The 18,689-nt window shown below is 42.8% G+C and overlaps 1 protein-coding gene across 1 annotated transcript in view; it reads right to left on the reverse strand.

Moving 5' to 3' along the window:
- Nucleotides 1-8,499: 8,499 nt before the first annotated feature.
- CTNNA3 (catenin alpha 3) overlaps nucleotides 8,500-18,689 on the reverse strand; it is a 1,165,030-nt gene continuing 1,154,840 nt past the window's right edge. Inside the window, exon 17 of the mRNA XM_084845397.1 lies at nucleotides 8,500-9,554. Within this exon, the coding sequence (XP_084701523.1) occupies nucleotides 9,267-9,554 (288 nt within the window). The 3' untranslated portion in view covers nucleotides 8,500-9,266. The remainder of the gene's footprint in view (nucleotides 9,555-18,689) is intronic.

Genomic DNA, 18,689 nt, shown 5'->3' on the forward strand with positions numbered 1-18,689 from the left:
TTTAGCAGGTTCAGTCAGCTGCATAGGGGCTGCCAGGTTCCCAAATTCCATGAATTTATGTGGAAGCACAAAAAAAGTATAGCTCTTTGCTTTGACAGACGTTCTTGAAAATAGCAAAATCTACCTGTGATTAGCACAAAAGCCACTGGACCTAACTGTCTGGAGTTGGGCAGATTCAATCAGCTCCATGGGGGCTACCAGGTCTCCAAATTTCATGTATTTGTCATACAAACTAAAAAGGTTATGGCCATTTCTGTTTTCCAATGCAAGTCAATGGGAAAATGTAAAAAAAAAAGAAGGCAATTGGGACAGCTCAAAAGATCCAGAGCACAGCTCAAAAAAGATCCGGGGCCCATGCCCAGGTGGATGTCTCCTAAGACACTCCTGCTCAGCACAGCTGGGAAGACTGTGGCCAGACAGCCCGCGTCTGGTTGCAGCACAGAACATTCCTCTCTCCAGGTTTATGGACAACATCAAGACCTTCTTAATCTGGGGTTGCTGCTGTTGTAATCTTTAAAATGGACATGGACTGGCTAGCCCTTAAGCAGCGGACTGTTCATTGATAACCAACAGAGGACTGACCGCTGAAAAGCAGGACACCTGCTCACCCCATTTACTATGCAGCTACTCTCACATCTTTATAAATCTATTTAAATCTATTTGCTTTATGTCTCTTCCTCTAAGTCTGTAGGTAGTTTGCAATGTGTTTGAGTTACAATGTGGGATGGATGGATGGATGGATGGATGGACGGACGGACAGACAGACAGACAGAGACAGAGACAGAGACAGAGACAGAGACAGAGACAGAGACAGAGACAGAGACAGATTGTTCTTACTTTTTGTATCCCACACTACTTCCAAGGCCCTCTGATGTAGGGATGTACGAAAGTCACATACCGTTTCGTAGATCTGCTTCACGGTGGGGGGGGAGGTGCTCTGTCCCTCCCCCGGAGTCCTGCCTGGCCAGCTCCGCTCCGTGGGGATTCCGCAGAACCGCCAGCTGGCTCCGCCTGCACCTGGACATCTGGCCTCTGGGCAGCAGGGACGCAAATGGCGGCTGCCATAGCCGCCGTCGTTTGCATCCCTGTATTTAACCATGATAGGCTACGTAAATATTTAAGTAGCCTATCACGGCAAAGTAAAAAAAAAAACACGCTTACGCAAATGGTGGCAGCTATGGCGGCCACCATTTGCGTTCCTTATTTTTCACCGTTTTAGTCAACGTAAATATTTACGTAGGCTAAAACGACGAATAAAATAGGAACACAAATAGCGCCCACTACGCTATTTGCATTTCCTTTTTTTTGCCGTAATAGACTAAATACTAATAGACTAAAACAGCGAAAAATGAGGAACACAAATGGCGTCCGCTGTAGCCACCGCCATTTGCGTACGCCTTGTTTTTGTTTGTTTGTTTGTTTACTCAGACATGATAGGTTACGTAAGTCTTTACGTAGCCTATCAAGTCTGGGTAAAAAAAAAAGAAAAGACCAGACTGCAAATGGCGGGTGCGGCAGCCAGTTGGAAGACCAGCCGCCGCCGCTGCCGAAGCTGCCGCTGAAGCCACCGCCGTCCGGAACATCCGCCCCAGGTAAGTCTCATCCTGGGGGGGATCTGCGGGTGGGGGGGGGCAGGCCATTCCACCACGGATTTCAGGGGGCCAAATGCCAGTGCATTTGGCCTCACTGAAATCCGTGGCAGAATTCTCCGCCATCCCTACTCTGATGTAGGGATGTACGAATCTCTTACCTGGCTCTGCGCAGGGGCATCCACAGTGGGGGGGAGGTGCTCCGTCCCTCCCCCCGGAATCCTCGACGCAGGTGGAGGCGCTCCATCCCTCCCCCCAGAATCCTGCCCGACCAGCTCTGCTCCATGACCAAGCCGTGGAGCCACCGGCCGGCTCCAGCTGCCCTCAGTCGGACATCCAGCTGCTGGGGAGCCCTGCAGGGACACAAATGGCGGCTGTCGTAGCCGCCGCCATTTGCGTCCCTGTAGTGAGCCATGATAGGCTATGTAAATAATTATGTAGCCTATCATGGCAGCGGGAAAAAAAACCCAGCGTACACAAATACTGGTAGCCGCCGCCATTTGTGTATGCTGGGGTTCCAACCCCCCTGCTGTGATAGGCTTGGTAAATATTTACATAGCCTATCATGGCCTCCGCAGGGATGCAAATGGCATCCGTGCGTTAGCCATAATAGGCTACGTAAGTATTTACGTAGCCTATCACGGCTAGGAAGAGGATGAAGTGAATGGCGGCCAGGACGGCCGCCATTCGCAAAGCAGCATGGACAGGAGCAGGTAAGTGCTCTGTTTTGCGCGCCTTTTGTGGGGTGGGGGCAGCAGGGACTTTGTCCTGCGTGCCTTTCATGGGTAGGGACGGCGGAGAATTTCTCCACGAATCTCTGGGAGGCCGAATGCCAACGCATTCAGCCCCCCCGAAATTGGTGGTGAAATTCTTCGCCCCCCCGGGATGGGACTTACCTCCTTCGAATGTCCCTCTCGGCGGCGGGTCCCGGCGGTGTTTTGGCGGGGGTGGGGGCGGCGGCCAGTCTTCCGACCAGCTGCTGCCACCGCCATTACAAAGTAAACTTAAAAAAAAAAAAAACGTGATAGGCTATGTAACAATTTACGTAGCCTATCACGGCTGACTTTGGGGGAAAAAAGCGCGTACACAAATGGCGGCACCCATGGGCGCCGCCATTTGCGTTCCTTATTTGGGCAGGGGTAGTCTATGTAAAGATTTACGTAGACTACGGCGAAAATAAGGGCAACGCTATTTGCGTTGCCCTTATTTTCGCCGTAGTCTACGTAAATCTTTACGTAGACTACCCATGCCCAAACAGGGAACGCAAATGGCGGCGCCCATGGGTGCCGCCATTTGCGTACGCGCTTCTTTTTTTTTTCAAAGGCAGCCATGATAGGCTACGTAAAGATTTACGTAGCCTATCACGGCTGACTTTGAAAATCTAGCCATGATAGGCTACGTAAATCGTTACGTAGCCTATCACGTTTTTTTGTTTGTTTGTTTTTAATTTACTTTTTTATTTCGCGGCCAGGGAGATGGGGCTCTCCTCCCCGGCCTGAATTTCGGCTGGGAGGGGTGGGGCGCCTCCCCCCCGGCCTGAATTTCGGGGGGAGAACCGGAGCGCCTCCCCCCCACCGCGAAGCAATCTGCGGGACCAGGTAAGGGACTTTCATCCATCCTTATTCGTGGGGGAGCAGGGGCTTCGTTCCGCGACGGATTTCGGGATCCGTCACTGAGAAATCTCACCGAGATCCATTGTGGAATTCTCTGACATCCCTACTCTGATGCAGAGTTCAAAGGTGAACTTGAATCCACCTACTGGCCTGGCCCCAAATAGCTTAGCTTCTGCAATGCAATTCCATTTAATTACATTGTTCATTCAAGGTTTCCATTTAGTATCCATTTAATTTTAATAGAAGAAATGCAAGAAATCTGCTTATGTGTGTGTCAAACAATATTTATTTCAGCTGATTAGTAATGTGTTTCATCAAATTATGAGTCACACCATGAATCTTAAATATCTAAGTGAGCTGAAACAAAGACATGATTCCAAGAAGTTAAAGCGTTTAAACAAAATGACAAGGCAGATACATCAGAAGACATGCAAACTGAGTTTTTCAGAGTTCAAGTTTCAGGGACTTCAACTCTAAGGCCAACTTCTTGATGCTTACACAATCAACTGTGGGAGTGACCAGGGCTACTGGTGGTCTCTCGACCCAGCTGGGATCATTTGGTGAGTCCAGTTGTGTGACTTGGAGCCCCCTGTGTGGGGTGGGATTTCCAATTTGCTATGGTTTATCTGATCACTGCACCTTTTTTTTTGATTGTGCAAATCACAGCAACCATGTGCCCATATCTCACATGAAGACACCATGTTATCATAGCCAAGCCTGGTATCAGCACAAGGCATCTTCTCAGGTAGCTGCTGGGCCCTAGCTTCCTTGCAGGGCACACCACAGATATTTACCCTACCTGCCCCCCGTTAAAAACAATTCTAGCACTCTGCTCAGGGGAGGGCCTGGGAACCATTTACATTACCCACAATGCCCTGGAACAAGGCTGGGGTGTGGGCATTTGCTGCACTGTGGGAAATTAAAATGTCACCTCATGATGACCCAGAATGTTGTTGTCATTCACTGTTGCCGCCACTACCAGGTAAACACACTAAGGTTCACTTACCTAGCTAGCAGCAAGGAGATCAGAGGGAGGTTTGCTGGGGGCCCATTTCAAATCTGGAGCTGGCCTTGATCCCAGCCTAGTCACGAGCCCACCAGCAGCAATCGCATGGGATTCAAAATGTATATGAACTGGGCCCCAAATGTCAGCTGGAGATGTCACCTCCAAAAGTGCAAGTCACAGTGGGTATTTGTGGGGAGTCAGGCACCAATGCTGTGCCACTTTGTAGTCAGGGGCAAAGCTATATTCCTCTATGGTTGTAATTCCCTACCATTTCACTTAGAAACAAGCACCCTCACAGCAATTTAAATCTGTGAATTCAAGGAATAACAGTTTTCCACTTATACTAATAGACTCATGGGTTGCGAGCATCGGAGGAATATTTTGTTCCAATGTTCTTGACTCAATACCTCTTTTTTAAAAAGACTGGAAGCCACAGATATAATATTCCTTCATCCCAAGCCTACCTACACCTGCTAACTAATCACAGAAGCATTGAGGGCCAAAATTTCAAATACATTTCCCAGAATATTGTTAGCCATTTCTAGCAACCACTATAACAGATGTGAATCTTTGTTGTTGCTGAGTTTTCATATCTCAGAGGTAAGTGTGTATGTTTTCTTTCCTGTTCATGTAATCCATTTGGAAATGTGAGAAAGCAACTATTATATTCTACTGTCTGGAATATTTTAACTTTAACCTTATGCTATGTGGCATAATGATGAATCTGTAGAAACACCTGCCATTTTATGCCCATAAAGACATAGGATGAGAGCTCAGTAGAAGGAGAAGGTAGGCCATTAGTTTCTGTTGCTGAAATATCTAGTTTATGAATACAGTATGGGAACTAAAGACCTACTACCTGGTATGAAAGGGAGTTAGCTTCTGAGCTGAGCCAACATTTTTCAGAAGACATTTTTCTGAGAAAATGTCTTGTAATGGTTCTTATTCTCACTCACCCACCCCCATCACCACCCAGAAAAAGAAGCCACTTTGCAGAATTGTCTCCAGATATTTTCCACCACTTTTTTTGTCGTAATCACCATTTTCCTCCCACAATGCCCTGAAATGATTGGATTGCTAGGTCCAGGGCATGGTGGAAGAAGCAAAATGGTGGCCAGATACCAACACATTTGCTTCTGCTGTACCTTGTAGCAGCCGCAAGGGCAAGCAAGCGGGGGGGGGGGACCTTAGGAGAAAAAAAAGACGCTGTGCTACCACCACTGGGATGACTAGGTCTGTTTAGCTTAGAGAAAGGTGAATATGGGCAGAGATCATGGAGGTGTACAAAATTATGGATGATGTGGAGAAAGTGGATACAGAGACATTTTTCTCCCTCTCTCATAATACTAGAGATTCAGGACAGGCAATAAGGAAGTACTTTTTCACGCAGCACATAGTTACACTATGCCCACCAACTTGGATGGTTTTAAAAAGGGATGAGACAAATTCATAGAGGATAAAGTCAGTCAATGGCTACTAGCTGTTACGGCTATATATTACATCCAGCTTCAGAGGCAGTGTGCCTAAATACACAAGTTGCTGGAGAACACAAGCAGCAGTATGCTATTGCTCATGTCCTACTCTTGGGTTTCCCATAGGCATCTGGTTGGCCATTGTGTGAACAGAATGCTGGACTAGACAGGCCTTTGGTCTGATCCAGCAGGGCTCTTCTTCTATTTTTCTGTTCACTGCTAATGGTGAGCATCCCTGAAAAAGCGTTGGAGAACTTCTCCATATGAAAGAGATATGGTGAAATGGTCTCTCCGCCCCTCCCCCTCCCATTTCTCTGCCCACAAATCGGGTGGAGAATTTTGAGAGGCCATTTATACACAGCTCTAGGTTCAGGCTCACCGAGCATAGAGAACAGCGTCAGGGAGATTCCAGATGCAGGTAAACATGGGATTTGGCCACATCAGACTTTACTTATTCATGGAAGATAAGGCAATCAATGCCTGCTAGTCCTAATTAGAGATGTGAAAGCCTAGGGAAAAGCCCAGAAAAACATTGTAAAAAAAACCCCTGAAGACTTAAAAAAAATTCAAATGGAAAAATCAGAAATTTGGGGGAATGCTAAAAAATAAAACTCCTATGAAATGTTTTAAGTATTTTCTCTTTGGGGATGAGTGAAATGCTTTTAAAGACAAGGTTTTACTGATGCAAAATTTGTAGTATGAAGATTTTTATGCAAGATGATATCCAGCATTAGAGTTTCCTGTATATACTTCCACATTCAACATGTTCACCATTGTTATAAAGTTTAACTTGATATCCAAATATGCTACTAGTCCTTAATATTGTGACTGCATGAGAATGTTTCTATTTAATACACTTTTGTTTTCTGCAAAATGTGTGGTTCCTATTTTCAACTTTATTTTTTTCCTAATTAATAGATAGCAATAATTAAGATAGATGTGCTTACATAGCATAGGGTGCAGCAGTTTGTAGCATGTTCTCTCTCTCTCTCTCTCTCTCTCGTATTGGGTATATTTGCAGTTTTGCTTGTACAAAAAACAAAATGAAGGTATTTATACTTTTGAGGCAGGAATCCTGTGCGCTTTTATCAGGGAGTAAAGTCCACTAAACAGAGTGGATCTTACTTCTGAATAAACATGCATAGAACGCTTTTATGTCTTGGAAGGGTTTTTACCCTAAAAGGCAGCCTAGAAAAATATATTAAATAGTGCTCATGGAGTATTGGCCACTGGTTGGCCACTGTGGGAATAAAATGCTGGTCTAAATCTGGCAGGGCTCTTCTTATGTTTTTTTCAGGGAGACAAGGCAGGAGGGTGAGCGGCCTAGGCAAACAATGTCCCAAGACTTGCTCTCACTCCCTTTTCATGCTGCTTTCACAAAGTAACATCTGACCATATCCTCCTGGTGAGAAAAATATTGGAGAAATGAGGGCAGTTCTGTTCTCACAGTCCCAACTGTGGGAACTGGGAGGAAAAATGAAGAAAGTTCACAGCTGACTTTGTTCCAAATATCTGATAATCAAGAATTTCAAAGCACTTTCATCTTCAGTATATACTTTGAGGCACATTAATGTAATAATAATTCACTAAGCAATTTCCTTTCTTGAACTGTCAAATTTTGAGAACTGGGGCTACAGGACAAGAAGTTTACTTCTGTGCTGTTACCTTGTTACAACATTACCTTGTTATAACAAGTTGTTTTCCTGTATTGCAGTTCAATGTATTTTAGTGTCAAAAATGCTGGTGATTTTCCAAATGTGTCATTTACAAAAAAATATTTGTTGTGAAAGCCTATCAGGCATTTTTTTCTAGTCTGTATGGGATTTATAATCATTATAGCATGTTCTGGATAAAATTGAGAAGAAAAACCAACAGGAAAGAGCTAGGGAGCATTTACATATAAATCATTAAAACAGTTATATGTTCATTTTTATTTTTGATGATGGAGTTTTCTCTTTAGCAATCATTATTTGCATCCTTTAATGCTTCAACTGGGATTTGGTGTTTTGGCCTTTTGGAGAATTATACCTTGATTCTTTCCGTTTCAGACAGTTATGTTTGATTCCCTAATTATATAACAGCATCCTGTGACCTTATCACATGACAGTATCAACTAGTCAGACTCTGTAATGGATAATCAGCTGGTAAAACATCACTTGGAAAAAAACAACAACCAGAAAAACAGGAGAGAAAGTTCTTCAAACTCAAGATGCATTCTTACAATTTTAACAACTTTCTCTTATAAGATGCAATATTCAATTTAATCACTGTGTGCAGTGCAGGTTGTTTTAATTGTTAAGTGATAGATGGTTAAAATTCTATTTTCCTCAGGAATACTTTTCTTCATTGCTAAGGACACATAATGACTTTGAGTAAGGAAGAATCAGCCCCACTGTGCCTGCTTAGCAATGAAAAATAAGTATGTATACCTGAGGAAAACCGAATTTGTCCAAATCAGTAAGCTTCCTAAAAGAAAAAGAAAAAAGCTATGGAAGATGCAAGAGAAGTTTGACTTGAAAAACAGTCTTCTTTCTGTTCCTAGGCCCCTGAACACCCTAAGTTGGATCCAATGCTACACAAGTGGAAGTCCACTCATGCAGTAGGACTTCTCTATGCTCTTCTCTCCCCTAGAGCCCCCACCCCCATGTGCTCTGTAGGATTATTCAACCATCCAGAGCAGATTTGGGGAAGCACAGAGGGCTGCAGGGGAGGAAGTCTCTTCCACTATTGATTTCCCTTCCACTGGTAGAACAACACCATTGGAGCCAACCCCCTGTATCTGTATATATTTCCATCACTTGAACAGCTGGCCCAATGATACATTATCCTTGTAGAGCTATTTATTGTAAGATTTTTCTGAAGAGCACCAATTGACATTAATTAAGCCAGTATTTGATAACATGAACAAAAAATCTAGTCTTATTAACTAGATAAATATCTCCTAACAGGAATCAATGTGACAGCTACCACAGTGCAATGGCTAGGAGTGTCATCACTGCAGTCTCTCATTCACATCTACAGCCATGAAATCTCTCGGTGGCATGGCATTAGGCAACCTGCTCTCTCTATCTCTTTGCCTCAACCCCCTTCTGAGTAATACAGCCAACCTTACAGGATAGTTTTTAATGCATGTGAAGTGCTTTGGACAACCAAAAATTTTGAGTAAACACAAAGCATGATTAAGTATTCAATGTGGCACATTGTGGTTCATCAGTAGTGCAATCTATTTCATCATTTTCCTAAGATTGTGCACAAAATGGTGACATGCTGAATTAAATATATTAAATAGTAAGTGATCAATATCAAAGCACATCTAAACATTTTTTTAAAAAAAATCATATTAGGGGATGTGATAGGAAAAGTGGTTTGAAAAACTGAAAAGTGGATTGAAAAACATATTATGGGTTGTTTCGTCATGTACAAATGAAATAACCCATCGTAATGTTATTACGATGTTATTTAACATACGAAAGCGGATAATGTCAACGATTACTGTACTTGTGAGATTAAAGAAGTGAAAAAATAACTATACGAAATGAGCAGCCTCTCAGTGCTGGAAACCTGTGAAATGAACGGAATAATAATTTCAGTTTATTTCTCTTCCTCTAAATTCACTCATGATTTGAACGGGATGGATTTTCTTCTTAGCCGAACCTTTTCTGACAGCTGCATAGATTTCCTCCGGCTTCTCTCTCTTAATCAAAGGCTTCTTTTCTGGAGCCTTCATCCGCCACATCACCACAGGGTGTCGTGGGCCAGCAGGACTTTGAATTCTGATAATCTTTGTAGAAGCGATATAGGACATCTTCACTGTCTGCACCACAGCATTCACCAGGTTTTTGGCAGCCTGAATTAGTGAAGTCACGCTATCCAACTGTAATCAGAAACACAACTGTTAGTCTCAGAAACCAGGCTAGCTTTAATCAGAAAAAAGATAAAATAAAATGTGGTTGATCTAGGTTTCCCTTTGTACATTAGATGTAAGGAAGGAAACGGCATGAATGCAGAAGAGGTCAAAAATAATTTGCAATGCTGGATAATAGAAACTCATGGGGAGGGGGGAAGGTTACTTTAAATATGTACATATTAGGGGCATTTTGAAAGCATTATATCCAGTCCCTTCTACTTGCAAACCTAAACAAGACACAATAAAATAAAAAAGAACAATACAAGAAGGTTGTTGCCCAAAAGATAAATTTGGCTATAATTTTCCTTGCCAATTAATTTGTACATTTTATAATTCCCAGTTCCATCTGATTTAATAGCTCTGTAATTCTGGCTATGCTAGACGCAGAAGTCATTTTATCCCAGATAGGATATGGCCATCTCATTCTAACTCTGAGCAGCAGGATAGCCACACCACATTCCAGAAAAATGGAGACGTGGTAAAACCATTTCCAGAAAAATGGAGATGTTCAACTCCAGATGTTCAACAAGTAAAACTCTTGTTGAATGTTAAAATCGCTGGGCAGAAAACAACAGAATGAAATGTAATAGAGATAAATGCCAAGTTCTGCGCCTAGGAAAAAGAAACCAAATGCACAGTTACAAGATGGGGAATACTTGGCTCAACAAGACTACAAGCGAGAAGGATCTTGGAATGGTTGTGGATCACCAGCTGAATATGAGCCAACAATGTGATGTGGCTACAAAAAAGGCAAATGCTGTTTTGGGCTGCATTAATAGAAGTATAGCTTCCAAATCCCGGGAAGTACTAGTTCCTCTCTACTCAGCACTGGTTAGGCCTCATCTGGAGTACTGTGTCCGTTTCTGGGCACCACACTTTAAGAAGGATTCAGACTAGGGATGGGGGAGAAATCCTCCACGGACCCCAGTGAGGCCAGATTCAAAAGAATCCAGTCCCCTGGAGTCCGTGGAGGATTGGAAGACTTACCTCTGCCTCCACGAGGAATCCTCACTAACCGCATCTTCCCTTCCGGCTGGCTCCGAAGTGCCAGCGATACGGTCGCCATTGCCGTATCGCTGGTGGGCCAGACTGACTGCGGCCACAAATGGCATCCAGGACGCCATTTGCAGCTGTAAAGGCCTTAGTTTAAGGTAAATGCAGCCGTAAATAGTCCAGGTGGAGAGGGTTCAGAGGAGGGCAACAACGATGATCAGGGGACTGGATACAAAGCCCTATGAGGAGAGACTGAAAGAACTGGGAATGTTTAGCCTTGAGAAGAGAAGTCTGAGGGGAGATAGGATAGCGCTCTTCAAGTACTTGCAAGGTTGTCACAGAGAGGAAGGCCAGGATCTCTTCTCAAATCAGCCCAGAGTGCAGGACACAGAAGAATGGGCTCAAGTTACAGGAAGCCAGATTCTGGCTGAACATCAGGAAAAACTTCCTGTCTGTTAGAGCAATACAACAATGGAACCAATTCCCTAGGAGGTGATGGGCTCTCCCACACTGGAGGCATTCAACACGAGGCTGGATAGCCGTCTGTCAGGGATGCTTTGACTTAGATTCCTGCACTGAGCAGCGGGTTGGACTCGATGGTCTTATAGGCCCCTTCCAACCTTACTATTCTATGATTCTATGATTCTTTAGCATCTCTTCCCCTGTGTTATGAATTCTACCTTCAGTTTAGGCTGCTTTTGCTGTCGTCATTTTGCACTGGGAAAATTGGCAAGGGATAAATTTACTATGATTCATATCACTGACCTGAATGAATAACTCCTAAGCTTCAAGGAGTCACCGTGCTCATATTTAATTATAAGGCTGACAATTTCAATTTAGAAACCTATCTCCATTGTGAATACTTTTGAAGAATACCATGTTCTGATTCCCTCCTTCCCCCTTTCCCAGAAAATAAACCTGATTATTCTAACTTTTTTTTTTTTTGAAGTTTGGCTGGAAATGAAACAATATGTAGCCTCCTGACACAATTTGTTTCAAAAGCCACCGAGCACAGAACTAAGAATGAGAAGGATTTAAGCTGCAATGAGAGGATGTGATCAAGATGAATTTTGCAGTGATCAGGAAGCTGCATTGGAGCTTATTATTACCTTTGTCTTTCCTTCTTGTGATATGGTACATAACAGCAGTGGCCAATCTTTTTTGTAAGTGTACCTAAGGTAGGGATGGCGGAGAATTTCTCCCCGAATCTTCGGGGGGCCGAGCGCCAACGCATTCGGCCCCCCGAAATCAGCGGTGAAATTCTCCGCCCCCCCCTGGGATGGGACTTACCTTTGGCAAATGTCCCTCCCGGCGGCGGTTCGTCGGCCTTTCGTCGGGGGCGGGGGCGGCAGCCAGTCTTCCGACCGGCTGCCGCCGCCGCCGCCATTACAAAGTAAAGTGTAAAAAAAACAACAACCCCGTGATAGGCTACGTAACGATTAACGTAGCCTATCACGGCTAGATTTCCAAAGTCAGCCGTGATAGGCTACGTAAATTGTTACGTAGCCTATCACGGGTGACTTTGAAGGAAAAAAACGCGTACGCAAATGGCGGTGCCCCATGGGTGCCGCCATTTGCGTTCCTTATTTGGTCCCGGTGGTCTACATAAAGATTTATCTTTATGTAAATCTTTACGTAGACTACAGGGACCAAATAAGGAATGCAAATGATGGCGCCCATAGGGCGCCGCCATTTGCATACTTGCTTTTTTTTTTTCAAAGTCACCCGTGATAGGCTACGTAACGATTTATGTATCCTATCATGGCTGGCTTTGGAAATCTAGCCGTGATAGGTTACATTAATCATTACGTAGCCTATCACGGGTTTTTTGTTTGTTTGTTTGTTTTACACTTTTTGTTTCGCGGCCGGGGAGACAGGGCGCTACTCCCCGGCCTGAATTTCGGCCGGGCGAGGTGGAGCGCCTCCCCCCCGGCCTGAATTTCGGCCAGGTGAGGCGGGATGCCTCCCCCCCTCGCTTGAACTTCGGGGGGAGAAGCGAAGCGCCTCCCCCCCACTGTGAAGCACCCCTGCGAAAAGGTAAGTGACTTTCGTACATCCCTAACCTAAGGTGGCCCGTATGAACTACCTCCCCACCCTGCCACCCTAAGTGGAAATGTATCAACCAAACAAGAGGGAAAAAACTGTATAAAATTTGAATATGCTATTTTATATGTATAGATGCACATTTTGAAATTATAATTATAAGTTAAATAGAAATATAGTACATCTCACCATAGTATAGAAGACAGTGACCAGTTGACCTGTGTGCCTGCCTGTTCAGTCTGTTGTCCAGGGCTAGCTGTTGATGGGTGACCATTTTTATGGTTCTTTATCTTTAAACCAGAATTGGATAGGACAGCCCTTTAAATAGACGACACCTTCTAACAGAAGGTGGTCCTCTGGCAGCCTTTCAAATACAGGACCATCTTCTGTAGCATCCTGGCCATCCTGGCAAACCTGGCCACACACTAAGTCCAAAGAATGTGATACTGCCACAGTAGTACTCAATACAGTACAAATATCACCATCCATGCCTCAGTGTGATGCAGGGAGCAATCGTATGTCCCCTACACAGCATCTGGGGGGCATAGGATATTTCAGTTTCCTGGCTCTGAGGTTGGAAACACAGCTCCAACCTCAGAGTCAGGAAACCGCTCTCCCCTTGCCCACCCCTTTAACCATGCTAGCTATCTCTCCACATTCAGAAAACGAAGCGTGGAGATGGGGAAAAGGGGGGTGCTCCCAGGGGTGGGGAGGGGAGGAGACTGAGGCAGCAGCCATACCACATATCCCATGACCGCCCCAGCCTCTTTGCCTCCATCTCCCCGAAGCCTCTGCTAGATGGGCAAAAATGCCCATCTAGCTTAAATGGAGAGTTCAGAGGCTTATGAGTACCCAGTGCAGATCTGATAGGATTGCACCCTTAATCTCTAGTTAACACACACACACACACACACACACACACACTTTAAATGCTTTAATGAAAGATGTTACCCTCCTTCTTACAAAGCAGCATAATCTGTGGCAAGCATTTGTGATGACTCGATTTGCATATCCAAAACTAGAGATGTAAAATTTCCGAAAATGTTGAGGCCATGGAAGAAGACCATTTTTTTTCGGGGGGGGGGGGTTAGAAAAAAATGGAAATTTGGGGGAAAATAGAAAAATAAGCAATACTTATTCTTTTAGCCCTTTTTACTGATCTAAAGTCACTTTGTTGCTTTAAGACAGCCTTCCCCAACCTGAGGCCCACAAGATATTTTGGACTTCAGCTCCCATCAGCCTCAGGCAGCATGACCAATGGTCAGGAATGCTGGGCACTGTAGCCCAAAACGTCCAAAGGGAACCAGGTTGGGGAGGGCTGCTTTAGGAACATAAAGTAGCCTTTCTGTTCCTGAAGTTATTTGATGTATGACATAGTTTGCTCATAAAATTATCATTAGATTTTAAAACTTTTAAAAGTAAACTTAGTAAATTTGTAATTACTGTCTGAATAGATTAGAACTACATTAAATGACTGCTACAGCATCAGAAACACAGGACTCTACAGAACAAAACCCAAACTGTCAAGAATGTACAGTGGTGACTCTACTCACATGTTAGGAAACTGAGCATAAATGTCTATCAGTAAAATATACTTTAGATCAATAAATGTTGTAAGGGATGAAAAAACTAACTATGCTGGGAATTTTACAGAGGATTTAAAAAAAATCCATTTCCCCCCATGGCTTCATTATTTCCAGACATTTTACATCTCTAGTCTTTCTATAAAATGTTCTGATTACATAGTTTTTATAAATCATTTTGGAGGTAGTAAAGGCTGAGTAACATACTTGGTCTTAAATTCTAAAAGCAAATATTTCATATTCCAAAGCAGTTCAATTTTTTTTGCAGCGGGGGGGGGGGGCAAAAATGGTCCTCCAAAAAAAATGGGGGAAAACAGTTTTTCTTCCTTTTTTCCCCCAGGCCTTCACATCTCTACCCAAAACTCATGTTTGAAAGTGCCATTCTACAGCCTGAAATTTACATTCTGATGGAACGAGAGCGATCTGCAAACAGAAACAGGTTTCTACTTTCAGTCTGCAGATCTCCCAGGGGCACAACAGCTGCTTTATGGCAGGGAAAGTACTATAAAGGAGTGAATCCCCCTCATAATAATGACATAATCATTTATTTATTTATTTATTTCCATGTATATCCCATCATTCATTAAAAAAAAATCAGGATGAGTGACAACAGCATTAGAACATCCAACAATAGAAGAAGAGGAGTGGGAGGAATGTTGGTATTGACCTTTACTTCCCTTAGGGCTGGCTGAGGAATGCTGGGAGTTCCAGGCCTTTTCTCTGTCTAAACATTCATAGGATTGCACCCTAAATGGCTTATTGCCAAAGTATCTAAAGGAATGACTGTCCACATACATACCTGCATTTAGGTCAACTTTGGAGGCCTGGCCCCCATGGAATGAACTTAGGCAGGTGGTTGCAAGAGACAGGGTCTTTTCAGTTGTGACATCTCACTTACGGCATGCCATCCCCAAGGACACTTTTTTGGTGCCCACACTATTACCTTTTTAGCTCCAGACACAGGCTTTCCTTTTTTCCCATAGGTGTTTTAGGTTTTTATTATTGTGATTTTATTTTTCAAGCTCTTTTTTTTTAAAAAAAAAATCTTGTTGCTTTTAATCTGACTTATTGCTTTAGACAGGGGTGGGCAGAAAGTAGATCTCCAGATGTTTTGGACTTCAACTCCCAGCATTCCTTACCATTGGTCATGCTGGCCAGGGCTTCTGGGAGCTGAAGTCCCAAACATCTGGAGATCTATCTTCTGCCCACCCCTGGTGTAAGCTGCCCTGAGAACTTTTCGTTATATGGTGGCATATAAATGTAAGAAGGAAAGGACTGTGGCCAAGAATGCAGCTGTGCTAGCAAAGGGATGGCAACTTTCAGAATCGTTGCATTCTTATTTGTATTTCTGTCAATTCAGTGTCCCCTTTACTAGCTACTTGTTCTGAAAGCAAAGAAATGTTACAAATAGTGCTTTTCCAATATTAATTCCAAAGATGAAGATGATTTTATTCTAGCAAGTATTTTCTTAATTTGGCCTCCTTGATATTTTAATTGTTAATTTTTACATTGTGTTGTTGATTTGTATTTATGACTTTGTATTCTATTAATTGAAGTTATTTTAGTGTGAGCCATCTTGGGTACACTTTGGTGTAGCAAAATGGGACAGAAGAACAACTAAAGCACTTTGCTCAGCTCCAATACTTTCAATGTCATCACTCTTCCCCTTCAAAAAATAAAAAGATAGTCTCCTCCCATATGCATGCCTGGACCCTAAGATCATCTTCATAGATCCTCCTCCAGGTGCATATCAAGGTGAGGACACCTCACAAAATGAGGTGAGGTATCACTCAGGAGAGGGCCTTTTCAGTGATGGCATCCCAGTTGTGGAATACCCTCCCCAGAGAGGCTTACGCTTACGTGATGCCTACATTGTGGCATTTTCAGTACTAGGTGAAGACTTTCTATACTCCCAGGTTTTTTTAGACCTTCCATTTTTAAAATCTGTGTTCATGGTTTTTAGATCTTAGCACAGCTGTTGGTTTTACTTCAGTTTTATTCTGTAGCTGGGGTTTTTTTAAAGTTATGCTACATTTTATGTTTTTATATTTTATTATTTTAGCTCCATTTTGGAAACCACCTCGAGAGCTTCAGCTATTAGGTGGTATAGAAATGTAATTAATAATAAAATAAAATTTGTGGTTTTCTCCCAACCAGGCTTCCCATAGAAATGAATCTGAGATGTAGTGGATTTGGGGCCCAGTCACAGATTTTAATTCAGACCTTTGGACTTTGAATGCTACAGCAGGAATTCTTTATAGTTTAACCAATAGCCTGTTGTTCTACTACACCTTAAGTAACATTCTACCATGAATCTAAAGTACTCAAGGACAATGTGCACTTGACTACTTTTCTTTTTCTTTTTCTCAACTACTTTACAGACTTTTCAAGGTCTTATACCATCAAAACCAGGGAAAATAGATGAAACAAGAATCCACATAAACACAAAACTGACAAAATATTTCTTCACAGTACCCTGAAGTTAATCTTTCAGGGATGCTTCTTAGGTGACATTTTGCCATCAGCATCCTATTCCTTAGTAGAAAATGTGTGCATCATATATTTGTTCGGAACAGCATGTGCATGGATAAATCACTGCTTTCCCCTTGCCAAAGACACAACATCAGAAAATTATCATGCCCTCTTTCACATGCATTTGGAAGGAAGAGGAATGGATTTATAGATGTTTGGCCATTCATAATAAATCTACATTTATTTCATACCCAATCATTGGAACCCAAGCACAAAGTTTTCTAACAAGTAGCCTTTGTTTAGAGATATGACAGCAGCCAGTGTGCATGGTGCCTGAAAGAGTAAAAGATTAAAGGTCTCTGCCTGGAGGAGCTTACAATCTAAAATTCAACACAGGGAAAGCAGCAAAGAAAGAAGAGAGAAGTAGAGAATGGGTGGTTGTTTGGGTTAGATGTACTTAGTATGACTTATAGGCTTAAAAGTGGTATCTAAAGATTTTTATTCTTTTATTTAATGTATTACTACATTTATATCCCACCTTTTTTCCTCTTGCAAGGAACCCAAGGCAGCTTAAATGGTCCTCCTCCTCTCCATTATATCCTTACAACGAGCCTTAGTAGGTTAGGCTGAGAGTCAGTGATGGCCCAAAGTCACCCAGTGAACTTCATGGCTGAATGGGGATAATTTAGAACTGGGAACTCCCAAGTCCTAATCCAGCACTCTAAACACAACATCACACCACAAGTGACAAATATTTTTTTAAAAACATCTACCAAGACTATTACACCAATCTGCTTAATACGTTACCTCACAAATATTTATCCTAGAAAAAATGGTCTTCTACATATCTCTCATAAGTTTATAAGTTTATAACTTTCATATAAAAATGGAATATTAAGAAATATATTCCTATATGAAGTTTGAATCAGTTTGGCACTGACTGAACTTTTCACTAACCTAGAAGCTTGCTATTGTTAAAGGAATCTGGGAAAAACAAGCAAAATCTTTTTTCCCCATCTAAAATCTGGGGGGGGGGGAATCCCCACCTAAAGTCAGGAAACATGTGCATAAGATAAGAAGGAAGGATAACTGCTTACTGTACTGTTGTTCATGTGCTCTGCTTATGACACAAATGAGTGAAAGATGACATAAAATGTTTTGTGAAGTAAATAAAGTAGTGAAAGAAGTAGATGGTATCCTGGTTTTGGAAACTTATGGAAATGAGTGCTCAGCAAAGCTAACAAGTATGTAAAATAAATATATCACTATAAATCATAGCTGGGAAATTGGGAAAAAATAATAATTCACTGTCAGACTCCCGGACCCAGTTGGGCGCCCGCGACATCCCTAGCCTTGGCAGGCACTAGTGTGCCCATGGGCACAGAGCTCCCAGTCCCTTTGCTACAGCAAGAAGAAGAAGGGGAGTTGTGTGGCTGCCATTTTCAGTGGCACACATATTGTTCCCTTCTCATCTGAGTCATAGTGATGAATAGTTACATGAACAGTAATGACTTCTCCATGTAGGTTAGAACTGTGGAGAGAGCTACACAGTTGCAGAGCCAGATAATTAATGTGAAAAAGAGAGCTCTGGCTTTTCCTGCACAGATTCTCAGTATTGCATAAAGCCCTTAACATTATTGTATTCAGAAGCATCTGATTTAATTTGCCCTCAGATATCCCTGGAAGTATCTCACTTACTGGACAGATTTAGCAAAGAGATAAAAAGCAGTGTCTTGCAATGAGGACACAGCTTTTACTTGACTTCAGGGGTGGGCAACATGTGGGTCGTGGGCCTCATGCAGCTTCCACCACCCCCACCACTGCTGCTGCACTGCCAGAATTTGGGGCAGCAAAAAAAGGAAGCTGATTTGCCAGCAATGTTTGGCAGCAAACTAGGATGGACCATGACTGTAGCATTCCATAGCAGTTTGCCATCCAAAACTGGTAGCAAATTGGTGATTTTTTTTGCCCCCATTGATGTTTATATGGAAGTTTATATTGTTTAGGCTCA

This window comes from Heloderma suspectum, chromosome 3 (assembly GCF_057233095.1).
Source record: "Heloderma suspectum isolate Gila_16-S chromosome 3, 16-S_ref, whole genome shotgun sequence".
NCBI lineage: Eukaryota > Metazoa > Chordata > Lepidosauria > Squamata > Helodermatidae > Heloderma > Heloderma suspectum.